At 42.3% G+C, this 26,885-nt stretch overlaps 3 protein-coding genes across 8 annotated transcripts in view; all 3 read left to right on the plus strand.

The window, feature by feature from the left end:
* The first annotated feature begins 1,056 nt into the window (after positions 1-1,056).
* On the plus strand, positions 1,057-12,509 carry atp6v1c1b (ATPase H+ transporting V1 subunit C1b). 2 transcript variants are annotated; one of them, XM_036515584.1, is made up of 13 exons: positions 1,057-1,224; positions 2,490-2,658; positions 3,312-3,379; positions 4,280-4,365; positions 4,935-5,029; positions 5,149-5,240; positions 5,879-5,977; positions 6,629-6,697; positions 9,429-9,521; positions 10,028-10,121; positions 10,355-10,452; positions 11,190-11,316; positions 12,284-12,509. In XM_036515584.1, the coding sequence occupies exons 2-13, from the start codon at positions 2,530-2,532 to the stop codon at positions 12,377-12,379; spliced, it is 1,146 nt and encodes a 381-aa protein (XP_036371477.1). In that variant the 5' UTR covers positions 1,057-1,224; positions 2,490-2,529; the 3' UTR covers positions 12,380-12,509. The 2 variants fall into 2 exon arrangements, with proteins under 2 accessions (XP_036371477.1, XP_036371478.1); XM_036515585.1 differs by having other exon boundaries at positions 2,528-2,658.
* Positions 12,510-13,739: 1,230 nt separating this feature from the next.
* si:ch211-215i13.3 (brain and acute leukemia cytoplasmic protein) lies at positions 13,740-17,299 on the plus strand. Its single transcript, XM_036516133.1, has 3 exons — positions 13,740-14,155; positions 15,404-15,534; positions 15,974-17,299. The coding sequence occupies exons 1-3, from the start codon at positions 13,951-13,953 to the stop codon at positions 16,103-16,105; spliced, it is 468 nt and encodes a 155-aa protein (XP_036372026.1). The 5' UTR covers positions 13,740-13,950; the 3' UTR covers positions 16,106-17,299.
* Positions 17,300-20,179: 2,880 nt separating this feature from the next.
* The window catches only part of spire1a (spire-type actin nucleation factor 1a), a 47,337-nt gene continuing 40,631 nt past the window's right edge, over positions 20,180-26,885 (plus strand). For all 5 annotated transcript variants that reach the window (XM_036555428.1, XM_036555429.1, XM_036555430.1 and 2 more), the window contains exon 1: positions 20,180-20,657. In XM_036555428.1, coding sequence (XP_036411321.1) covers positions 20,318-20,657 — 340 coding nt within the window. In that variant the 5' untranslated portion in view covers positions 20,180-20,317. The remainder of the gene's footprint in view (positions 20,658-26,885) is intronic.

A 26,885-nucleotide genomic window follows, 5' to 3' on the forward strand; every position in this document is an offset into this window, starting at 1 on the left:
ATAAGTTTCATGAATGCATGGCCCAAAGTGTATTGCTTTGATTTGTTTTATGTCATTGTTTTGTATGTGAGATTCTTCACTTTTTGTTTGACACTATGTGTTTGTTGAATAATTGCACTGTACATCACCCTGGGCAAGTGTGTGGGTGCAATTTATACAATTATGCAACATTTATACAATTTCATTTGTATAACTTCCCATTCCTGTGCAAATAATGTGTACTGAGAATATTAGAAAAACATACATATTAAAAAAAACAGAAACATAAAAAATATATATTTTACTTCAAACAATTTACTTAAAATCTGTTAAATATTAAAATTCAAATATGTTAAAATTCAAAATGTTTAATGAAAAAAATTACATATGTTTGGTATATTTGAATATATTTATGATTTGCATTAATATATTTTAATTTCAATATATTCTAATATATCCATATGAGTATGACACTCATCCTGCAATTCTAACTTGTTCTAAATCCTTCATACAGTTAGTTTTCGCTGGCTGCAACCCTAAAGCTCTGAACAGGAATGTCAAGTCTGCCAGGAAGCCGTGGAACACACACACACAAGTGTACCAATCACAGACTAAGGACTCTTGCAATATAAAATTAACTGCTTATCGTTTGCTGCCATGTTTACATTTTTATACCTTATCAAAATTAATAAAATGTAATTGATGAAAGTAAAATTATAACCTACGTAAGTCGCTCTGGATAAGAGTGTCTGTTAAATGCAAATAACGTAATGTAATAAAATCAATGTCGGATATTGCTTGTTAGCCAAAGTAAAGAGATTAAATGGACGTGGAATTTCTAACCTTAATTTCTAATTAAGGTTGCTTGGGTGCCATACACGTATTGTCTCAAAAGAAACCTTTTATCATTTGTTTGACAAGGGGACTCAAAACAGATCAGGCGCTTTCCGTACATGTTCATCCTGTCCAGTAGAGGTCAGAGCTGAAAACCTTGGCAAACCGAAACATTTTCCCAACCCCCATCCCAGTCCTCTTTCTGATGGGAGAGTCCTCTGCGCAGCTCGTTCTGCGCAGAAGTCCAGCTTCTCCTCTGATCAGCTGACTGTGAGTGTGATGCTCTCTCTGGAAAGACCTCTGAAATGAAAAACAACGATTAGCTAGCCGCCTAGCTATGAGTTGTCAACTGTGAGAATTAGCAACGCTTTTCGTCACGTGCCCAAGCGATTCTTTCTCATCGTAAATCCAGTAAGTGCTTGAAAGCGATTGCCATTATCTTGATCTTGGTCTGTTTCGCTTGCTAGATAGCAGGCATTAGCTGAAGGCTTACTGGCGCTGTCTTGCGAATGTTATCTAACGTTACGTTGGTTTACTATCACAGTGACTCTGATTTCAAAAAGCATGCATGACCAAACTAGCTGTCTGTTCCAGTTAGCCCTGTATTATTGTCCATGTTGCTAGCGAATGCAGGTATACTATCCCAAGTTATACCTTGCGAGGTAACTAGGGTTGATGTATTTTCATTGACGGTTGAACGGTGGCTAGTTATCTACCGATAGCTAGCCACCTAATGGTAATTATAGCTCAACATGTCGACAGCAGCTCGTGATCTGTCATGTACGGAAGTGAAATAAGTGGAACCGTGAAGCAGAAGGAGATCTAGGACTGACACGTTCTATATAGCCTTCTTAACAGACGCAACAGTTATTTGCGCGAAGTTTTCTGCAGTGCCTCCTAAAATGAAGTAATAGGTAAAATTTTCAACAATGATGGTGCCCGTGTTTTTAAATTTACGCCTGTGTGTTAACAAAGATTATAGTTGCGTAATGCACATTTCAGAAAGCGTTCATAAAGGTTACTCTCTGAGCCTTTTATTTTCACTGATTTAAATTATGGCACTTTAACCACAGACCGCTGTAGCCCAGCATATCTGTCATTTGAAGCATGAATGGAATGCTTTTCAAATTATGTAGCCGCACCGACGTGGTAAAAAGCATCTCCAGGCTGCGCTGTTCAATTGACGGTGTAATAGAGATATTAGTGTGCTTGGAATACGGTGAAAGGACAGCACTGATTACAGACACACTGTTTCTTATGACAAGGTAACAGTTTGAAGTAGAAGCAAAGTAGACATATAGAAATGTTTGACATTCCCAATACTAGAGCTGTTGCAATGATTGCATGTAAGTATTGCAATATGCTTGCTTGCAGTATCATGCTGCCACACACACATATATGCACAAATATCATCATCTTTTTGTCACGGGGGGCCTGTTTTCAGTTTTTTTTATTTAAATTTTGATCGTGGATTTTTCAGTGTCCATGTTGAATAAAAAGTGCATTTGTAACCTCATACGGAGTGTTTCTCATTTTGGTCAATGTCCCTATAAGGCAAGGCAACCCATCCTATTCAGACCTAAGGTGACTCTACAGTTGGTAATCATGGAATGTCTGTGTGTGAGCTGACAGTGGGCCACGGGTTCCTCATGGAAGCTGTGTGTCATGTCTTTCAGCTCCCTGCCCCTTCAGCCGGCCCTCTCTCTGTCCGCAGCCATGACTGAGTTCTGGTTGATCTCTGCGCCGGGGGAGAAGACCTGCCAACAGACCTGGGACAAGCTGGTCGCCGCCACGCGCGGCAACAACCTCTCCACCAACAACAAGTTCACCATCCCCGACCTCAAGGTGAGCCCTGTTTGGTCCTCCTGAGGTCACATGACCAGACCTGCCCGGCAGACTCACCCTCATGGTGATGTAACCCGGCTGCCAGTGTCTTCTCTCCTGTTCTATACTGTGATCCAGTAGCCTCACCACTATCCCAGGGTCGCATGACTGACCCATGTCTAACTGGATGAGAAGTGACCCAGCAATGCCTGGTGGGAAGCAATGGTCTTAAGTGTTCTGGACATAATTATAATGTCCACAAAAGAAAGGAGCAACATCTGAAGCGTAATACTGAACATTTAGAGACTTTACATATGGTGCAAAGCTAAAGATTGTTTATGAAGACTTTCAGGAAACACTGAAGAAGACTGAGGTTGAAATGCATTGTATGCAGGTGAGTGCAGGTATAAAGCAAATCAGCATGTTCATTGGTCTGTTTTTTCAGTGCTTCGTAAATAATCATCGGCGATGTTTAAAGTCAGGAATTGTCCACGCTTTTAAAGTCAGGGGCTGCTCCTTTCTTCTTACTTACCTAATAATGTGCATGGCTTCATGATGAGGTAGTCACAGGTAGTCTACACCATCCCCAGAGCGCCAGTAGTCTCTCAATCAGCTGGTCTGATTGGAACGAACGGCTACATCATGTGTTCCTGTGGTTTGTGCTCTCTGAATAGGTGGGAACGCTAGATGTCCTGGTGGGACTGTCGGACGAGCTGGCAAAACTGGATGCTTTTGTCGAGAGGTAATCTGCATGATAGCGCTGTGTCTGTGAAGCTGTTAATCCTCTAACAGTGCCAGCCACAGAGACAGACCTCCAATAATTTCTGCACTGTGCAAAAGGCTCCCTGTTCAACATGCAGGTTATTTGATGTGAGGTTTTAAAGAACCTTTTTTGGAGGTGAGACTTGTTCCCTCCCTGCCACATCCCAATCTGAGTCATGTGATCTGAGTCATGTGATGTTAGCTCAGTGTACCTTCTTCCTTTAACTCATTAACATGAGGAATTTCACAGAGCAATGCGACTGGACATTCTCAGATTAAAGTTAGCCATTTGCAGTTTGGTAACAGATGGACATTTCTCAGGTATATTTACAGCATGTAGAGGCTCTAGGCAACCTGGCTGGCAGAATGAGGCTCATAAATAGTACTGTGACCTGACCTGTATTTGCTTAATGCAAAATTACTTAAGTGTAGGCGTGACTGAAGGCATTGGAGCAGGAATGGGTGGGGTGAAATTGGGTAGGGGGTGTAGCTTTGTTACATGTGGTCCAGCAAGTTCCGGATCTGCATAAATAGTCCCAGAATGCAAAGCAGAACCGGAACTGTGAAAAAGGCAAATAATGTCACTATAGCAGGATTAACGTCTGTGGCACTCTATGAAAATCAAATGCATGTGTGAAGATACAATTCAGTCTGTGTTCTTTATGTACACAAACATATTTCTGACATGCTCAATGTAAACTCCACTATTGAGATGGGTCTGAAACATAGTCGTCCGTTTAGAATACTTGATGTAGAGTGTGAGGGAAATAATGTGACCCCCGTGTCAATGTGTTACTCTGACACGCCCCTGCTGCTCTTGGGCACTGTGGATGCCGGTTTTGGGGTGCGGCTGTATGACACGCCTGTGTCCTCTCGGCAGCGTGGTGAAGAAGGTGGCACAGTACATGGCCGATGTGTTGGAGGACAGCCGGGACAAAGTCCAGGAGAACCTGCTCGCTAACGGAGGTGTGGCGGCCAAGCGATCGCTCTGCATGCTTCTTAAGAATGCCCCCAAGCAGCAGTACAGGTCAAAGGGGGCCTGCGGGGGAAGGGCAGTATACATGCTATTAGATCTTATATCTGTATCATTATATCTGCATATAAAGAATGAGCCTGAACACTTGAAAATGAGACACTGTAATGAGGAGAACTACTGGTGTGTGTTGTGTGCTTTTTTAGATTTCCTGAGTGAATGAAGGGCTCCATTTATATTTTAATTATTTTTAAAGGAATACTTTAAAGAAGAATGTAAAAGGAACTTGCCCATCCTTATGCATTAATTTTGATTGATACTTGGTTGGTATAGTAAACCCATCACAGCCAAGAATCATTAACTGCCTGGTGAGGCTGCTTAGTTGAAGCTAATAAACTGTGGATTTGGTTATTACATCTAGGTGATATTCTGCACATTTAAAATTAATGCACTTTTGAGATTTCTACCAGCTCCTAGCTTCAGTTGAGTCATTTCAGTTCTAATTCTTTGATGGTGAAGGATGGCGAGTTTGGGATTTATGTTACTGTTCTCCCCATTCTAGTGGATCTGGTTACCTACATCACCAGGTTTCAGTGGGACATGGCGAAGTATCCCATCAAACAGTCTCTGAAGAACATCTCCGAAATCATATCCAAAGTAAGTGCGGCCTTGCAGACACTGCCTGTGAGCCGGCGGTGTTCTCTGATGTCATGTGGGTGTTGTGAAACACTTTAAAAGCACACTCTTACCAAAATCTCTTGGCTTCTGCTCTGCAGCAAGTGACACAGATCGACAATGACCTGAAGGCCAGGGCGTCGGCCTACAACAACCTGAAGGGGAACCTGCAGAACCTGGAGAGGAAGAATGCGTGAGTGGTGGCTCCGTCCCCACAACTTCCTGCCTGTGTCTAGACTGGCACTCAGTAGAGCAGTGTCCACGTGTCCTGCATGTTTTAGATCTCTCCCTGCTCCAACCCAGCTGATTCAAATGATCAACTCGTTATGAACTCCTGAAGCTGCTGAATGACAAACCGATCATTTGAATCAGCTGTGTTGGAGCAGGGAGAGATCTAAAACATGCAGGTCATGTGGCTCTCCAGGAGAGGGTTGGCCACCCCTGCAGTAGAGTGCATGCCTGCAGCAGCCTCAGCACTCATAGCAGTAGCCTTAAAACCCCTTCATTTCCCCTGTCCCAAAGGCAACCATTTCATTTACTTTGAGGCAGTCAGGCAGGTGATTCTGTCATTGTAACTTCATTTACAGCCCAATCGCTGGTGATTTTTTTTTTTATTACTTTGTACACTTTCTTTTTGGAATCCAGATGTCTATTTTCCATATGGTGCAGTAGGCTTTGCCTCAGACTTAAGATGCAGTTATGTGGATTAGTGATAGGGATCAAAAAATGCATCCCTTGTGGTCTACCAAAGAATACACTATTCAAGACATCTTCAAGAGAATTGAAGTGTACATAGCAGACAGAATGGTAATGATCTGTTATTTCCACAAGGGGGAGCTTGTTGACCAGGAGTTTGGCTGATATTGTGAAGAAAGAAGACTTTGTGCTTGACTCGGAGTACTTGATCACCATGCTGGTGGTTGTCCCAAAGTAAGTTTTAACATGTTAATTTTAAATAACACTGTGTTGGAAAGGAATTGTAAAGTTTTACACAAAAATATTGCAGTAGGTTGTATTATGTAGTTGCTAATCTTCTTGGTTTTGGGGAGAAAACAGAATGAGCTCCCTCTAGTGTCTAAAGATGAAGAAACAGTAAATCTGTCAGATATGTCTTCTCAGAGGGCATTTTTATTCATGGCACTATGTTTTATGTCTGTTTTTCACTGTGCTTTTCCACTGAAGAAAATTCACAATTCCCAGAGGTCCTATGTTACACTGAGTGGCCCTAATACGTGTGTATTTACATGCGCTGTATCCACTACTGTTTACATACGCATAGGTTTAATGATTGTTAGTACTATGTAATTATTTCTACCTTTTCTATGTAAATACATTTGTTTAACAGCCACAACGTGAACGTACACAGTAGTTCCTAAATGGGTACAGTGAAAATACACAAGTATTAGGACCGGGAATTAAAAAGCCAGTTTCTCTGCTGGAAATTGGAAAAATGAATAAATGTAAATTAACTGATTCCGTTGTTGAGTCTTTTGGGTTCTCTTACACTGCTTTTGTGCTGAGATTTTTGTTGATTTTTGTTGATTTTTCACATTGAAAACGCCAACCTTTTCTCTTCCTCAGAGCAAATTACGCTGACTGGCAGAAGACGTATGAAACGCTTGCAGAGATGGTGGTGCCGCGATCGACTAAGTGAGTGCATTAACTAATTACTATCTGCACAGTGTGTACAGCTGGGCTCAAGCAGTGATAACCTTAACCTTGGATCACAGGTATCCAGTGATAAAAGTCATTATAAAACTGTCAGCTTTGTTCCTGTTTCTCAGTTACAGACATTTATGAGATATAATATGGAGTCTCTGTAATCTGGTTCTCTGGTCGTGGATCTCAGGTACAATGTTTTAATGAGTAAGTAAGTAAAATTTATTTGTATAGCGCTTTTCACAGACATAAGTCAAAAAGTGCTTTACAAGAGCATTATACAACATAAAAGAGAGAAAACATGAATATGAAATGACCATCTGAGCCACGTATTTAAAAAGAACAAAGCTAAAAACTAAAAAACACAATACACAATAAAATACACAATAAATACATAAAATGCAGACCTGGTGCATACAGATTACCCAAACACCTGTCTAAACAGATGTCTTAAGCTGCCTTTTAAAAGAATCCACAGAATCAGCAGACCTTAAGGGTGTGGGCAGAGCATTCCACAGTTTAGGTGCAATGAGGAAGCAATGGTCCTGACAGATCTGATATATTGGTGGCACAACACAACGCTGTATGTCTGACTTTCCTAACCCTAACCCTAACTCTAAGTCTTTGAAAGCTGGTAGCAGCCTTCACTTTAAAACCCTTGAAATTTCAGATGTCGCATGAAATTCTGTTGTTTTCTTTAATCTTTTAGGTGATACATGCTTATTACTTGTAGGATATGGGTACATCATAATAAAACCCAGTAACTGTAGCGAAGTCATCTGTTAAGATTTGTTTTTGGCTTAGGCAGACAGGGCACTATGTGAGACACCTGGAGCTTGGCTACTGTGAGGAAATGGATAAGTGTACAGCTCACTTCCTCTCTCCGGGTCTCAGAGTTGAATGAAATGGGGACCCATTACAAAGCAGTTAGGCTATAAAAATATCCAATAGCTTGTTGGTCAGGTATGTAAACAACAGTGTCTTATTCTTGCAAGAAGCGTCATTGTAATACGCGTATAAGTGCTGTAGTAGGGGGGCCCAGTTTCTAGAATGTACAGTAGCAATCCCATCATGCACTGAGGTTTCTCACGTCAACCCATAAAGGAGAGGAACAGGGACAGCTAGCACAAAAGTTCAGGAGACCAGGTATCCATGGAAACCAGCCATCTGCAGCACGTAGGAGAGCTGAGGAAAGGAGCACTGTTTCCCATGGGACGGTGTGTCTTGCTCAGATTCAGTACCACATAGAGGGACATTATACAGAATTATACCTCTAATAAACCTGCAAAGGTGCCTTTCATTCAGTGCGGGTAAGAGAATTCATATGAGGCCAGGCTGAACTTCTGATGCTGTAGAACATTGATCCTGGAGGACTCCCAGGACGTCCCAGCACACTCCACGCCTCACGTAACACACGGTCAGGAAAGTGGAGGAGGAAGGCGACGAGCCCGGACAAGTAGCTGATTAGCTGGATCAGGTGGCTAAACGCCTGGGCGGAGGCGGTAATGAGCAAGGAGAGCGTGAGACTCATGTTAATTGAGGTGACACAGCACAGCTCAGCCCGACTGTACAGTCTAGTCTTCAGCATTCATCCGAATACGTGCCAGTGCCCCTCAGAACTGCCGCCAGCGATTATAATCATTCCGGGCACCTCCGCGGTCTGTTCATATGCTGCTGCCGGTTGTTAAATGTCATAATCGGGCTTTATTTGCGGTGTTTAAGGGTTTTTATTCCTTCAATGGGGCCCAAATGGCCCTTCTATCTGTCCGCCCTGTGTGTACTGTCTGCCATGTGTTCTATTATTGCTTGGCTTTCATAGTGGGCATCTGAGCCCTGAATGTATCTGATGTGCCGTACAGGGCTGCAGAACTGAGCGCTCATCTGCTTTCAGTACGCTTCCATGGAGTGTGAGGCATTCCAGCACCCAGTATTACATTACATTATATCATAATTTTGTCTTCTTGTAAGCCAGTTGGCATCTTTGTGGTAAATGGGTCTGCCGTCAGACCAGAGGATTTTGGGCATTTAATCCCAGTCTGGTCAAAGAAATGCCTTAAAACAAGTTCCCATTGCCTCTATGTGTCTCACTCTGTGCATTGCAGGGGTTGATTAGGGGAACAGCCCTGCAGTAGGGCTGATAGTGTTCCTTTTCCATTAGGGTACTTCAAGGCCAGTTTGTCATCCTCACTGTAGCCCTTCTGTACAGATTAATTACCCCTTAGTTTATTAATTACTCCTAGCTTTAAAAATCTGGTCATGCAGACACAACTTTCTAAAGCACTCTGAAATCACAGTCATGATGAAACATGGTTTTGATGTTTACCCCAGGCGCAGTTCTTTAAAATTACTGAAGCCAGTTGATTGGTTGCATGTGCGCGCATGCAAGCCAAGATGGGTCGTCAGGGTAGTTGTGGAACATTTTCTCGGTCGTCCAGAAATTCATTTTGCCCTCAAATTATGGAATAGCGTGTGATTCTAGCCACACAAGACTGCTGTTGATCTCATGGTTTGATAATGTATTGAATCTCTCATTGAATTTCTCCCCTGTGTGCGTTTAGAATGAGAGTTGCAGTAAATGGAAATGGATGTGTGATAAAATTATCATTTTATGTTTATATTTGACATTTGATTTTGTGATGAAGAGTATCAGTAACTCCTTAAGGGCTTACTAGAAGGCGTATGTAATACCAACTCCAGTAATGAGCTGAATACCACTCCACAGCCTGCTATTTGAGGACCAGGAGAGCGGCCTGTTCAGCGTCACTCTGTTCAGAAAGGCCATCGATGACTTCAGGCACAAGGCCAGGGAGTACAAGTGAGTCCTGCTGCTTCCAGCCACACACTGGAGCGGCTCAAGGGTAACTCGGTGTGAAATGAAGGCCAATTGACAGAACTGTTGTAAAGGTTCAGTAAGAGCTCAGTAAGAATTTGGTATACAACCAGGCCATTTGAATTTCACTTATTTTACTTCACTTGGTGAAGGCCTTGTAGATTCAGTAAGCTTTGCCAAAGAAAGTGAATTATGTAAGGTGTTTTGCTTCTCGTCGTTAAAGGACATGCACTTCTTTTCTGTTTCTTTTCTGCATTCAGTACCCAACCCTCCCCATGTGCATGTATGACTGTTAGCAGTTTCACGTCCAGAAACCCATATATATGCCAAAATGTTGGCTAGTGAATGTGGTGGCAGGCACGTGTCTGACATGAATACTGGCAATACTGCTGGGGAGGGGGGTGGTTTGACAGGGACGGCTTACTAGGGGGGGCATTGGGTCGAACGCTGCCCAGGAGAGCCATCCCCTCTGAAGCTCTGTCCCTCTCCAGGTTCATGGTGCGCGACTTCCAGTACAACGAGGAGGAGATGAAGGCCGACAAGGAGGAAATGACGCGTCTGTCCACCGACAAGAAGAAGCAATTTGTACGTATTGCTTTGTTTCCCCCTCCAGAGGGATGACTCTGCAGTTTCTAGAACCCTCTCTCAGGGAGGAGAAGCAGCTCTGCTCATGTGATAAGAAGCTACCATGATTGGAATTACCATGGTTCCAATTTTTAATAGATTTTATAATTGTAATTGTATGCACAACAATATTGTCTAAGAAGGGAGTGGAGCTCTGTGAGGAAGGCTTATTTCCAAACTTTTCCTCTTGTCAGGGGCCTCTGGTTCGGTGGCTGAAGGTGAACTTCAGTGAGGCGTTCATTGCGTGGATCCATGTAAAAGCACTAAGGGTTTTTGTGGAGTCTGTCTTAAGGTAAAGTATGCATGTCAAAACTCCTTACATTCTCTGTTCACTTCACAGTTGCTCCTCTCTGAGGTAAGTCACAGCACTGCCTCCTATATAGCTTACATGTTCTGCAGTACATTGATCCAGCTTGAATTTTACTGAGGCTGATAAGTGGAAAAGTTCTATAACATGAGTACAACTCAAGAGCACAAGCAGCAAGGTAGTACATTCGCCCAGGATATCAACCCATGACCGTGTGATATCAACCAATGACTGAGTGATATCAACCCATGACCGTGTGATATCAACCCATCACACTCAGATTCAGCGTCCAGAACTGTAGCCCACTCCATCCCGTGTTAACCAATCGTGGACTCAAGTTGCACACTTGTGTGTGTGTTCATGGTGCAGTTGGTTTTGGTGTGGTGTGTTGGAGCGGCACTGTAGCATAGTGGTAAGGAGCAGGACTTGTACCCAAAAGGTTGCTGGTTCGATTCCCTGCTGGGGCACAGCTGCTGTACCTTTGGGAAAGTGCTTAACCTAGAATTGCCTTAGTAAATATCCAGCTGTATAAGTGGATAAAATTGTAACCTATGTAAGTTGCTTTGGATAAGAGCGTTTCCTAGATGGCGATAACGTAATGTAATGTAATATGTGTTACCACGGAGGCCTATCAAGGCCCCTAGGCTGGAGCATTTCAGTGTTTCAATTGGGCAGCTCTGAGACTAAGCCCCTCCTCACCCCCCTCCCTGCTACGTCCACAGGTACGGGCTACCCGTCAACTTCCAGGCCATGCTGCTGCAGCCCAGCAAGAAGAACATGAAGAAGCTGAGGGAGGTTCTGTACGACCTGTACAAGCACCTGGACAGCAGCGCGGCCGCCATCATCGACGTGAGTAAACTGAGCCAAGCCCCCTCAGTGGGGCTCTACCAGATGAGCTTTGATATCACGCTCAAAGAACAGACTTAAACCAACCAATTTCAAGCGAGCGTGTAGAGTTGGATTAAGCTGCATCAGTCCCAGAGAGACGTAACCCAAAAGCCGTTTCTGGTTTCTTTAAAGCGCTAACATTCTCGGAACTGGGGATGGGAGCTAAATTGGTTCAGTGAAGACAGTCCTGTCAGGCAGCCTCAGGTGGTCAAGTGCCTGGAGCAAAAGGCACTCCATTGGCTGGTATTTGGCTTCTAAAAATGTTAGTGAGCCTTTTACTACAATTTTCATGGCTCAGAATAGTAGCCTCTCTGGCCCCATATTAAATGCTCAACTACATGAAGCTCTCATTGCAAGTCTTCTAATGGTTAATTACATGATTTGAAATACAATTTCCATTCTGTTTTCTGGGCACAGACTGTTCTGTGCCAGGGGTAATGTCTCCTGACATTTAGGACTGGGCTTTCAGGTCTAAAAGAGTTTCAGTGAAGTTTCAGAATGCCACCTTCATCAGTGAAGTGGTGGCACTTTGTTGGCAACCTTTTTAAACCTCATTCGTAAATGTCACCACAGGTGTTCAGACTAATTACAAAGGAATTGTCAATCAGTACCTGTTTTTGCCAGCAGGACTCTCCCATCTTGTGGCAGCAAATCTAAAGCGAAATATGTTTTTCATGGATATGGATTGCCCTCCTATTTCAGCATATGGACAGAAGTAGGTAGATCAAAAGACCTACTGAAGATTCACTGAGTAACGCCATATGCTGCAGACACTGTATGAATATTGCTGAGATTCGTTTGATCTGCACATACTGATTTTAAATGTTATGCTGAAATAAGAGTGCAGTCTGCACCAATTAACGGCTGAATTTAAACCGTCATTTCAGCCCCGACAGTAAGCAAACCTAAGCTGTCTGTTCTGTTGCAGGCATCTATGGACATTCCGGGTCTGAATCTCAGCCAGCAGGAGTACTATCCTTATGTGTACTACAAGATCGACTGCAACCTGCTGGACTTCAAGTAGAGCAGCACCCCCACCCCCCACCCTCCGCCCCCTTTACAGCAGTCCTGTTTTTCTCTGAAGTACATAAACTAATCTATTTTTCATTTACGCCCCATCCTCTCCCATGATCTTCAGATGTAGGTGAACCCCCCCCCCCCCCCCCTTCCCTGCATTTGCATGTCCATTCACAGGGGTGAAGACATCTCCCTCTGCCGTATGAACAAAAGAGAAAAGGGGACTCCTGTGTATGCAGGGTTATTTTTAATGCTATTCTTCTGAGTTTACAGTTTTCTTATTTTCAGAAACAAAATGGAGTATTTAAAATGACGTGTGCTCAAAGGAATTATTTATGGTCGTTTATTTCAAAAGGTGAAACCGAGAATCTGAAGTCATTCCGCGTCTGTGTCGTGCTGTGAGGTAGCTCAGTCGGTGAAAGGCTTACCCGTCAGTGTCATTCACATGAGGGATGGACCCTGTTATTCGTACGTGGTACATTTTAGAAGTTCTGGCTCTCCTGAGGCTACATGTCGTGTTTTCACAAAGCAGTATGTGTACGTGTTGTTTTTCTCATGATGTGTGTATATTATGATGTTTCAAAAAAAATCAGCAAGCACTGTCAGTACCAGGGAGAAAGACAAACAAATCAATAAATGTGAAAAATGATACCTTCCCTGTGGTTTTGATTACCTGCCGTTTGCCGGACTGTTGCAATACTGTGTGACAAACATCGGTGTTCAACCTGACCGTTCATCACAAACTGTCTTTGGAGATGACTGAGCAAAGGGCATGGTGTCAGTGTTTTTTTTTTTTTTTTTGTGCACAGCATCATAAATTCTCAAACCTATTGAATCTTCCGGAAACAGGCAGTCGCTGTGGAGGTCCAGCAGAGTTAAGTGCGGGAACTCTGACCTTACTTGCTCTGTATGTTTTTTTTAAACCCTGAAATTACACACCTTTCGGAAATAAGGTTGACAGTAATTCATGTTTCATGAAAAATGAATACCTGACGGTTAAGAATAAATCCTAGCAATATTTAGGGGTGTTCACGTTTTATTTGATTGCCCCGTTGTAAAAACCTGGAAGAAAGGCCATTTCATGTCAGCGTGGAATAATTTACACGAGATGTTGTCGTCACCAAGCTGAAGTAAACATTTAACGCCGGGATACATAAAGGGCTCACTTGATTTTCTGGTTTGATAAGTGCTATAAAACTGAGGAATGGGCGGGCTTCTACCTTATTTTTGTGTCAACGATTTATGACGGCATATATTTAGTAATCCATACATACACCCCTTCTCCTTGTGACATTATAGATGGTCCTCGACCAATAGTATCTCATATTTTCAATTCTGTACGCCTCTCATGACGTAAACTACTTAAGCTATATCAGCAGGTCCCGTGAGCCCGAAGAGGCTCAGTACAGAACATCGCAAGCAACTTGCATAATGACGGGGAAATTTAGTGGTGCAGACGAGCCTTAAAACGGGGAAACAGGAGGAACATTCCAGATGCAACGGGAGTGTTTGTAGAGGACGGGCGCAGGTAGCGATTCCTAACTGAACGCCATCCAGTAACGCGAGTTGTTCGCTGCAATGGGCTGCGGAGGAAGCAGAGCAGATGCGATTGAATCGAAGTATGACGAGAGTTGGACCAGAGAGACCGAATCGACGTGGCTGACCAACACGGACACCGAGACCCTTCCAACGGGCATAAACAATAACCACAACCACAATAATAACAATTACGAGTGTGCGGACAGTGCCCGTCTCATGAAGGAAAACACCACGATATGCGCAGGTAACGCTGCTTATCGACTGGTCGATGTAGCTGCGCTGATATCGAAAAGCTGTTAAAATTGGTGTACGCATTAAAGTAGGGCAATGTTTATAACGAATCTGCAAGATGTTTTCTTATGTGTTATTTCTAAAGTCATGTCCAGCAGACAAAGGGGCAGTTAAAGCAACGGTGTCTCAACCAAGAATATCGAGGTTAAATTCTTATTTAAAATAGACTGCATGAACACAATTTCCTCCGCAGAACCAACCAACATCTGTTGAACTAAATCTTGAACAAAAAAAAAAACAAAACTCAGAAAATATGTTATTGAGATTATTTAAATAAGTTACATTAGCTATTTATAAACAGTAGCACGTGCCATAAGGTTTATGGCTGCAAAAGTATCTTTTTTATCCTTTCAGTGGGTTGATATTAATAGCTTCGTAGCCCACTTTTAAAGAAACACAAACCTCTTCAAATCAATTACCAGCCCTTACCCCAGGTATTGTAATTAGGAGCTTTGTCATATTAAAAATATAAAGTTTAAAGAAGATACTGCCAAAATTTTAATACCATCTCTGTGTGTTTGATTTTACATTGGTATTGGGTGGTAATGTATTTTATAGAACATGAACAGTTTGACAGCAAGCTGTACGAAACGAACTCTGAAAAACAAACATTAAAGACCAAAGAAGCCAGCAATATGCAGCAGTACCACACAGGATACAAATATTAGTATGTCAGCTGCAATATTGTCAATGTGATTATCATAGCCTATTTCAAATATTACTGACAAAGACAAAACAATATAATGTTAATATTTGATTCCATACTTTAGTATCTTCACTTAATTATGTTTTATGATATACTTCAGTGAATAATATAGGCTATATTTGAAATTGCTGGCATCACCTACTGCATCACGTACTGTAGTTTAAATTGAAGGTTATACAGGAGTGATTGAGGAAGGTATGATTGAGAGAATGTATCGTCAAGTGGAAAAGCAATGACAGCATGATGCAATGCAATAATACAGTTTATACACACACACATACTGTACATATACATTTATATATATATATATAAATAGATAGATAGATAGCTATAGATACGCATACATAGGGACACATAAAGTAGTGCATTTGCAGTTGAAGTGCCTGTGAGGTTGCAAAGAGGCATCTGGGGATCATCCCCAGTGCTGGCTTAGCACTCACAAAGTGTATCTCACAGTGTATCAGAGGTAAGGCTGCTCCTATCTCTGCTCTCCAGGTAAGGTGGCTGGAGGTGGCTCCTCCCAGCAGAGGAGACAGGAGGCGAACCCTGTGACAGAGAGTGGGAAGCAGCCTATCAGCTCCAGCTCCACCTCCACCAACCAGAGGCAGGCCCCCTGCGGAGATGAGGTAGGACCATCCTCCTGTCATTAATTTCATTCACAGCGCTGATTCTGAGTCTGAATTCAAACACCTTCTGCTCAGAGGAGACAATCTATCCCGACACCTGCGGTTACCTATGGGGTAACCTGTTAGCAGCAGGCACGGTTTTGTGATTTAAAGGAAGGTTACGCTTTTTATGTGTTGTGGGTGATCTTTACTATGCCAGCAGTATTGATGGATTGACAAAGTGGTGATTTGAGGGTTGTAGTGTTCTGGATGGAACATTTCTGTTATAATCTAAAATAAGGTACTTTACTACTAATTGCTCCAGTTGTCAATTATAATATTGTCAGAGGTATTCATTTGTATCTAGAAAGTCATGCACTTTGTTGTATAGTATATGTTGTAATAATTTACAATGAAGAAGAGTAATGTACATTTATGTGCTATTTTTCTGTTCTTTCAGAAGACAAAGAGGGAGTCCAGGAAGGTACCAGCTATGGACATGAGGTTCTCCACAAAGGAGGTTACCCCAGCAAAGGGCACCCAACTGACCAGCAGGGTGGATATTGCACCTAGACAGAGAGGGGCAGAGTGAGAGGGACATGGGGTGGGTAGGCTGGATTGGGAGATGTGTTAATCCCAGTACCCAGCACACTGAATGAAGCAGCAGACCCCTATTTACCCACTATTTACCTTCACTTCTGGTTGTCACAGGATGTCTGTAGAATCACCAGGGGGCGTAATTCTTATTTTATGCATTACAAACATAAGTCCTCAAGTAACTCCTACCATAAGACAGTTTTCATCAGCAACTCCACCCATGTAAATTTCCATGACAACATGAGTCACGATGCTTAAGCCAGGAGCGTAGGGTGGAGATGGCTGAGGTAAGAGCTTCAGCTACTTTTTGGATGATGATGGGGTGCTGTGGAGTCTTTTGTGAAAGCAAATTGGATTTAGAGCAGAAAAGGATGGTGAAACAGGAAATGCCTTTGAGAGGGTCCTGCCTACTCACAAACAGAGCAGCTGAACCATTTCAAATCATTCATACCTGCGTGCAAGCCAACAAAATACCCATTTCTGAAGGTAAAAAAGTGCTTTAGAATTTCAGAAACTATATCACATAGACGTCATCACTTCACATGGTTATTTGTTTGGTTTATACAAAATGACAGCTATTGCAGGCTGTTGAAAAGATGGGCTAGAAGGAAAATGAAAAATGCACTTTCAAGTGTCAGTGAATCCTTACGACGAGTAATTGTGTTGGACTTGCGAGAGGCATGTAATTACACTGCCTGACCTATTGTGCTGACGAAGAGCATGTGTGAGTGTTCTCAGGTCTGACGCTTTACAATCTGTTCCTTATGGTAATGTTGTGCATATTAACAACATTCTGTCCGTTGCATCTGTTATGTAGGTCAGCAATATCCAGATGCAAAGAACTGATCTCCCCATGGAAGTTCCAAGACAGAACAGGCCCTGACAGGGCCTTCTGGCCTGCTGTGTTGCACAGTTACTCACTGGATAAGATTTCAATACTCTGCACACAGTGTCTTTATTTAAATGCCCATGTGCGCTTCACTGCTCATACGTCTCATTAAATAATGTGGGGAGCCCTACTGGCAATGTTACAAACTACTGTACACTATGCACTTTTTCAGCATTCAATTTCCCTGTGTCTATAATTGGTGCATGGTTTTGGTTAGAGACTTTCAGTAAGTATCCATGCATGTGATTATTGTCAGTGATTTAGGTTTGTCCTGTTTACATCTCTTAACATGAGTGGAATCAGCCCCATCATGGTAAAAATAAAATTTAAAGTGAAATAAAATGATAAAATCTTCAACTTTATATTACTCTATTCTTTATGAAGTATGTTGAAATATACATGATTAAAAGAATTTGCTTCAGATGAACCTAAAATTGTGTCAGTTATTGTGCCTTTAGTAAGAAGTAGTTTTGTAGTGTATGTAAATTTGTACACACACACACACACATTTATATATATATATATATATATATATATATATATATATATATATATATATATATATATACGCGCACCTTTCCTTAGGGTTGTGGGTTTCTATCATGGTCTGTGTGTGTGTGTGTGTGTGTGTGTGGGTTGACATTGTAACAGTGTAAACAAATATACAGTACATGCCATTCATTTTATGTTATATTTTAATATTTATTAAAATATACGGTTCTATAAAAGGATTATTTGGTAAAAAGAGGTATAATTTGTTATTTAAATGTCCTTTCATTAACACAAGAAACTCCAAACCGAATCTTGATCACTTGATTATGATTAGTCCTCACGTTATCCTCACAGGACCATGTGTCTGATGATGGCAGTCTGAAAATTCTGTTGTCCTGAAAATTTTCCACACCCGAACTCTCTGAATATCTGAAAACACACTATGTGTCTGCCTCTCAACCAACCATGACTCATATGCAACCCCCTGCTGCATTATAGATTACTATCTGTGTGGAAAGTTCCTCTTTATGCCTTTATTCTCTTATCCTCAGCCCCAGCCTAAAGCCGTGCAGGGCTAATTGTGGTGGCGAAGCTCTCATTAGGCTGTCTTGTTGTGGTCTGTCCTGTGTAGGGTTGGGGTGGATCTCTGCCCTATTTCCCCACCTTGCACCCCTAGAGCACCAGGTTAGGCTAGAGCTTGGCTGTGTTCCTTCCCCAGTGAGAGGCTCTGGGATAGCGAATGGGCTGAACCACTTCAGATATCGAAGGGGTTCTATCTGACAGTGTCATGAATGGGGTTTGGAGGTATTACAGTAGCACTGTTTCAGTAGAAACCTCATAATAAATGCCTGCTGTATTTTCTTCTGCAGTTAAATGGTGTATAAAATTTGGCAGGAGATTGCCCAAACAATTATTTTCAAAGGCGACCAGAGGGGATTTCAGGGCGTATAAAGTGAATATCAGAGTGCGTGTTAGAGACTGATTTCGGGCCTAATACTGGATGTGTCGATGCAATCTCGCTAACACTATCCCCACCCCGCTCCCACCGTTTGTTCAAATAATATAGTGTGCGCAGTTTTGGCACTTCTACATCCCCGCCATAATAAAAGACTACCCTGCTATTTTTAGCGTCCTCCGCTCTCAGTCTGAATATTGAAATTGTTTTTAATGTTTTTTTTTTTTTTTCCAGTTTAAACGATGAAAGCCCGTCAGACTTGAGCAGAGTGGTAAGAGGAAACGTAAAAAAAATCATTAAGTGTTCTGATTTCACATAGTCCTTGACATTTTAAATAGTCTTAAAATAAAATGATCTGTCCTGTCTGTTTTCAAGCTTTCAACGCAATTATAAATACACACATGCATTTATTTGATTTTCATTAACTGACAATTTACGTTTACTCATGATTATGGTATTCTACTTCCCTGAACTGAATAGTTTACAATAGTATATATAGTATATATATATAGTATAATTATCGAAATAATTTAAAAAAAACCAACAGCAGAAGCTAGTATTTACGTTCACTCATTATCAAGATTCGGATGCGGCAGTGTGTTATGAAACTGTCCAACAGATGGCGCTATAAACAGACTAATGAAGTCCTCACGACAGTGAATACTGGCAACGTTTCCGAAAAGAATTGACCACGTAAATTAATTGGATTAAATTGGTTTCTTTTTGCTTTATTTAAAACCCTGTTTTTATTCGGTAACGTGTAAGGAATATGATGGTAAGAAAAATATTTCATGAAACGCGGCGTAAAGTATAGCGACGGTCTAAATACTGTAACAGGTTATGGGTTCCAGTCCCGGGAATACTGATGTTGTACCCTGTACCCCACCTTAGCTGGCCCAAAGAATTTACTGTGGTTAGGGTGTCTGCAGACATACACAATGAAACATTCACATTGCTATGAGAAAAAAATGCGGAGTGTTTTAAACAGCAGCCCTATGTTATGAAACTGCACATGGTAGTGCGTCCCTGGTTGATACAGCCTGCAGTGTGCGCATTGCCCAAGCATCTTCATGAATTCCAAAGACAGCATTTTGATCTTGCTGGACATGTGCAGTCAAAGCAGGTTATTGATGTCGGCTATACACTATTGAATAGTTTTTGCACGATATTCCTTGGCTGTAAAATGCACTAGGCCTATTTTTTAAATAGAAGTGAGAATTCTTGTTAACTAGTCCCTGCGTGTATATCAACGACTGATTAATTATTTCACTGCATCTTTCTTTGGCTACCGCATCTCCTCATGAACGATAAAATAACGGAAGTATTGGAAACTAAAATTTAAAATGGCACAAACTGTTTTGATCAGTATTTGTTTTCTATTTCTCTACATATCCATACATATATTTAGATAAGCATATTTGCATCGTTAACAACGAATGTTTGCAGCTTATGTAAGCCTAGTATAATTCTCTAGTCCAGCTGATAGTGGAAACCCTGTAGACATGATCGGTTAATTTGGGAATCCTCACCTGATCAATGTAGGTATTTCTTCAAACAGGTGTTTCCGTCGTAGAATAAAACAGTGTATCAATGGTCCCCGTAACACAGAAGCTGAAACCAATCAGACGCTTAAAAGCAACACGAAAACTTGACCGGCTTTAAGACCATGCAAATCTGTCATATGACGGGAGCCCATAAGAAACCACTCTGAAGCAGAGAGCAGTCATTGACGGGAGTAAGTGCATAGGGCTCAACACCGGTGAGAGGCGCGGACACAAATCTCAATGACTTAAAACAGTGGTGTCGTTTTTCCTCCCCCCCAAGACCTTTTGTTATATCTACAGCCATTCTCTTATGTTTATAATGAGAGGATGGCTAAGAGGCGAGACGCCGACGAAGGACAGCTGATTGCCACCGCGTACCAGCAAGACCACGACGATGCACCGACTCCCGAAGGCGTAGGCATGGAAGGTGGCGATCGGGATGACGAGCTGTCTCTGGAGGAGATATTGATGCTGTACGGTCAACCGATCAACGAGGAGCAGGCATGGGCAGTTTGTTACCAGTGCTGCAGGTCACTTACACGCGGACACCGGCGAAGACTTTCCAAATCCGACAGAGAGGTGGATTATGCGAGAAGAATTGAGGGACCAGGGGATGTCCGAATTCGCAAAGACGGGACTGTTAGGTTGCAAACCCAGGATGGGCAAGGTAAAACGCAAAAAAGGGCCCTTCAACTTTATTTGAAATCGTTGTGCATTGTTGCTTAACGTAGCTTTATTTGTTGCTTATCTTGTAGTAAAGTAAGCTGGCTAGTGAAGCAAGGCGATGTTGCAATATTGCTGGCTGTTTTTCTAGGGTATAGCTATATCTGTTTAGCTCTAACTATACTGTGCGATTATTCTGTTACTTAAATTTCTTCTGAAGAGATGGTGACTAAAATGAGTTACAACACTGATGATTAACACAGTGCCACGTCGCACCATATACTGTGCAGCTGGCTACTTTACATATTTCCATCAACGTAGGTTACTTAATTTTATCAGGCATCTAGCCTTTTCACATTAAGTCCGCTTATTTGGGTAGCCGAATCAAGCTTGTAGTGGCCATATTTGCTGTGTCGCCAACAAATGTGCTGTATTTGTTGCTAATGTCCCTGAATCCATATTTAGCTCGCGATGCACGGCTAGGTACGGCCTCTTCCAAGGGATTCTCTATCTGGGCTAAACTGTCAAAAATAATTAACCTAAATAATTATGTAACTGTAAACCTCCTCGGTAACACGCGTGAAGGCAAGGCAAACCAATGGTTTTTCGCCGCGCTTGTTCCGTTGATGCCTAACGGCTAACAATAACACACTCGGCGGTTTGTCATCAAAGAATTTCATTCAGGTCGGCTGAATGCGGGCTGACAACACGAGATGTCAATTAGCAAGATTTTGAAACGAAAACGGTATTTCGGGCAGCTCGCTCGTCTGTCCCTAGAAATGGTTGACGTGAAGGTGTTGGGACTGTCACTGTAAACAATGGAGCCATGTGATTTATTCAATCGAAAGCACCTTGCCCACCGGAACAAAAGGAGCACGGTGTAAATGCATCACTTGTACAATGGCAGAACTGCTTAAACAAAACGAACAGGATGTATTGTTTTGACACACAGGGAAAAAACGTTTATCCTGCAGTTACGTTTGAATTAATATATTTGCGAATATATCATCTCTCGCCTGAGAATTGTTTCGTGCAACACTACATTTAACCACATTTTGCCGTCTTACTGATTGGGCCTACAACTCATAACATAGCTCTAATGTTTTTGTGGCGTGATGAAGGAATGCAATTTAATATTTTCACTTTCACGTCATTCACAGTCCTTCACTGCATATAGTACATCGTATTACGTATTACATTTATATTTGAAATGTTAAATATTTAACGTTTTTCATTGTATGGAATCATTTACCATAATGTGTCTCGAGGTTTTTTGTAAATGTTGTTGAATCAATTATGATTGTTTTTAAATGACTCTAGGTAACCCTCCCTTAAAACAATTACAAACAAAACAAAGAACTGCTTGTTATGAAACCGACATGAACAACACAAAACTGGAAAAAATAATAAACTTCACAAAAATTACAGTAATAAAAGCCTCCATGTCTTTTCTACAAAGGCTTTAATTATCAGTCCTTAAATCCTTCTGTAAAATACATGTGCAGGTATGTTTTACAGTGTTTTGAATGTGGAGTGGTGCATAAACTGAGATATTGCTTTTCCATATTGTCATTTGTCACACAAGTGTGCCAAGTGATTTCTGTTGGTCTATGTTGTGTATGCATGAGTGCTGAGTTGCTAACCTGTTGGCTCCTGTTCTTCGGGTTGCGGGTTTGTGCCGTGGTCTGTGTGTGTGTGTGTGTGTGTGTGTGTGTGTGGCGCGCGCGCTCTTATCCTCAGCCCCAGCCTAAAGGCGTGCAGGGCTAATTGTGGTGGTGAAGCTCTCATTAGGCTGTCTTGTTGTGGTCTGTCCTGCGTAGGGTTGGGGTGGATGTCTGCCCTATTGCCCCACGTTGCACCCCTAGAGCACCAGGTTAGGCTAGAGCTTGGCTGTGTTCCTTCGCCAGTGAGAGACTCTGGGATAGCGAATGGGCTGAACCACTTCAGATATTGAAGGGGTTCTATCTGACAGTGTCATGAATGGGGTTTGGAGGTATTACAGTAGCACTGTTTCAGTAGAAAACTCATATCCAGGTCACACTGGCTGCCATTTCAGGTCGATCTGAAAGATCTGGAGTGACTTATATCAGACTGTACCAGGTTTAACATTCCTACAGTTATACAATGTCATTCTTTATTATATACATAAGACTGTGCAGTCTATTGAGGTGTTTAGTTGACAGCATTGAATACATTGTATTTTTTTTTTTTTTTGCTAGGCAGATGCTGTTGTCCAGGGCTTCAGTTTTTTTCCAGCATTTTTACACTGGATTTACATTTACATTTGCATTTACATTTATTCATTTGGCAGATGGATTTGATAATTAGTATTGATCTGTAAAAGAGTAGTTTGGGTTGTGTTAAAGAGCAGCATTAGAAAGGACTACCTTGGACTATGAGTAGGCCCTCTGGTCAGGTATCTAATGCGGTGTAGCCCTCTGCATCAGCTCCACCTCATTCAGGCCAGCGTCCCTCTGCAGCCTGCTGTAAACAGGGATAACAAGTCTTTTCAGTTGCCTGGCCTGCCTCTCCCAGTGGAGAACATTGGGGTTTGCTGTAATAGCAGGCACATTGACAGAGCTCCTTATATCACTGCTCTTTAAGATGCCTATTGAAGGCTGGCTGATTCCATTACCCATTGGATGAGGCTTCGGAGAGCGATGAACAGCTCCTTTCAGTATTGATGTATACATAGAAACTCCAGTCTGCTGGGGCCCAGCACATTACAGAATGACAGTCAGGAGAAATCCACGATGCACAGAAGTCAGTCTGAAATGTGCTGGCCTCCTGTTTGGGAGGCTCTTTTGGGAAAGTCTTGCTGTTGTGGTCTTCCTTAGAGACTTTGATGAACAAGCTGTGCTTAGATGAACACCAGTGCTTATGTAACAAATTGTCTGCTACTAGTGCACAAAGTTGTCCCACCTCAACCCCAAATTTTCTGGTATCAGTGTACTTGTACCCAGGACCTTGAGCCTGTCTGAAATGAGCTGTTTGCATATGGGGAACATAAAATGAAAGAAGGTATGTCAGAAATAGTAATTCATGTTATCACAATTTAATGTGTTGTTGAATATTGAAATAACTTATTTACTGAAATCAACAAGCCCCAAAGGCTGCTGATACAATGGAGCATGGGAGTAGCTTTCATGTCATTTCTGCTGTGTTGGTAATGAGGTACCTTGTCTATAAAGTGCTTACTTTAAAGGAAATTCACTAGGGTCATTTTGAAACGGTTCTGAGTTCAGATGAAAAGATCAGCTTCAGAATTTACAGATGTAATCCATCGCACTCCAAACACTCCAAACTGGGCGTCACTCCAGTTCGTTCATATGAGTTTGAATTAAGATGGCGACTGGTAGGAGAGGTCAGTTAAAGTGTACGCAAACTTGGCCGGTCCTGTGTGAACGGCTCCGTGGGTATGACATCATAGTGGCCGAGGTACGGCTTGCTGTTGTCTCGCGCTATCGTGAGAGTGTATAGTTCTATTGACTGGGGCTGGAATTATGGCATTCTGCGGGCAGGCATAGCTGTGGTGATGCCCTGGGCCGGCCCAGGAATGCGGCCCTTGATTTCAGTGAGACGGGCAATTCTCCACACGGCTTTATTTTGCTCTTGGCCGCAGTCAAAGTGGAAAAGCTGGGCACAGGAAATGAGAAAGAGATCGGCACAAAGCCTTCAAAGAAAGCTTACAGGATTGCTTGGAGAGGGCAGGGCTCCGCTTTTAGCTGTGGTGTTGTGAGTGATGAGGCCGAGACCAAAAGTCCAGAGATGACTTGGACCTGTTATCGCCACGACCGCGAAATAACACCAGTGAGACTGTGCCGATAAGATCCAATGAAGTCAAGGAGAATGGTTCTGTTAGGGTTATCGCTCAATCGTTAAAGCTGTAGTCCTCAGAGGTCTGCCTGTGGACATTTTTGTGCCAACTAGAGTTGTTTGTCATGCCTGCGAAGCATGTTTTAAAATACGTGACTGTGGTAAAATTGCCCATTGAATTTAACCGCCAGAAAACATCTCTTTTTATGCTATGTTAATTTGTTAATTTTGAATATTTTGTGAATGAAATCATCACTTACACGCACATAATATACGCAGGAATTAAACTGAAATTATTTGTCCAGATCATTTGCTGCGCTCTGATGAGAATTTGTCATCTTGTTGGAGTTCTGCTTTAAAGGCTGCGGCGTGGAAGAATCGATCACTCCTTGCATTGCAGGAAGACGAAGGACAGTGGAAGAAATGACTCAGTAGAAGTGTTGCGTTAGTGCTTTTATACAGTCACAGAATTCTACACTGTATCACACAGGAATGTCTGTAATGCCATCATTAAGACACACCTTATGAGAAATGTGCATGTCGGTTTCCTGTGAAGGAGATGCAAAAAGTCTGAACTGACTGACACCCTGCGTTGCAGAATTCCAGTGTACTGCATATCAGCACGTCCTTTTTTACCCTCTGTAACCGCTGATACAATGCGTAGGTTTTAGGTACCTTTGAATCGGGAGGTTTACATGAGATGAGGTGCATCCACCAGTGGTATTTGACCATGTAGCGCATGTGGCAGGTTACTCCTTATGTTCAAGATAATAAATGTGCTTTCAGGTCTTGCCATTGTGGCGCAGGTGCTATAATTATGGTGGTGTTTTAAGATGTCAGACAGTCTGCGGTTGTGTAGGGATAGGGGCGTCCCATGAGGAGGACTTCCAGCGGTGTTTACGCTGTGCTTCTGAGGCGTCTAGGCGAACATCGTTCACCCTGACAATTTCCCTCAATGGGAGAGACCTAGTGAGAGGCAGAGGGAGGGAGAGCGACAGCGCAAGAGACGAGAAACGGGGGTTGCATAATTGAGCACAGGTGGCCATATACTGTATTAATGAAATCAGGAGATCCAGCAGCACCTGGATAGCCTTTTCTGTGAATGTCATTGTTGCACAATAGTCTGATTTCTTACAGATCACAACCTGCTTCTTGACTCTCATAATGAAATGGATCTGTGAATGGCACACTCTGCAAATAACCTTATACCATCAATTATCCATAAAGATTCGAGCTGAAGCCCTGGTTCTGTCCTTGACAGAATACCTTGGTAATCTTCACTCCCTTGTGCTAGAGCATTTTAGATTAGATTAGAAATGGGTTTTCCCAGTATGAAAGCACCTGCATAAAGTTAACCAACCGGTGCTGGGATAATAAATGCCACAGGGAGAGAAGAGGTGTAGTTTGTGGCAGAACATGTATACAGGCACAGAAAAGAGAATAAAATGTAACACTTCCCCACTCATCTGCTGCATGGTCCGTTTAACCATGAATTTTGATGGAGAGGCAGAGCGCAGCCATTTTGTGTGGGAGTAGGGGAGAGTACTTTCTGTTGGCTGTAGTGAAGACGAGTGCCGTGCTTTTCTCATTTTGTTGATTCTGACAGTTGAGTGGAGGAGAGGCTGCCAAAATGGAGGCTTGTATTAATATTATGGGTCTGCCAGCAGTTACCCTGGCTCTGGGTGTTCCAGTAAAAGACAATGTGGTATGCACAACCTCCCAGCCTGCTGTGTGGCCGGTGTATGAAATGACCAACATCATCAGAAATGATTAGCATTTTGCCAGTAATGATTTGAAGGATGGCTGGTGCTTTTTGAGGTTTGTTTTTGAATCAAATTTTCTGTCTGTGTGTTAGACAAGGATTGGGAGTGGAGTAAATATGATTCACAGTTCCACAAAATTTTCTTTTTTCAAAATGGTAAAATGTTATGGTAATTTGGAGACATTTCATACTGTAAGTTTAAAAGAATGTTTAATAGAAGTTTGGGTTTGTTTTTCCTCCTGGTGAAGAGTGATATAAAAGCCGATGTGAGCAGGGTTAAGCACTCAGCTTTATGTGGGCGTGCTGAGTTTGCGACCTTTCTTACAACAAAATGTCATCCGAGCTAGTGGAGTGTTTCTATAGCAACAATAGGCGCTGATCAATGTGGGAATGCCAGCATCAGAGAGCACCATCATGCTGTTTGTCCTGATTTGCAGATCCAAAGAAATTGAACGCCACGCGGGCGGATGAGCTAGCGCGTCTACTGTTCTTTTTGAAAACGGACGTGCTCCTGGATTTTAAGCAACGTGAAGTTCACGATTTTCTGAATTGCCTGCCTTGTCACAGGCAGATTGCACACGAGATTCTTTTTCGCAGCAAGTGCAAACTCCAGCCGGTATCGTGTAGTCTTGAGGTGAATATTCTGTCAGTAGT

This window comes from Megalops cyprinoides, chromosome 21, assembly GCF_013368585.1.
Source record: "Megalops cyprinoides isolate fMegCyp1 chromosome 21, fMegCyp1.pri, whole genome shotgun sequence".
Taxonomy (NCBI): Eukaryota; Metazoa; Chordata; class Actinopteri; order Elopiformes; family Megalopidae; genus Megalops; species Megalops cyprinoides.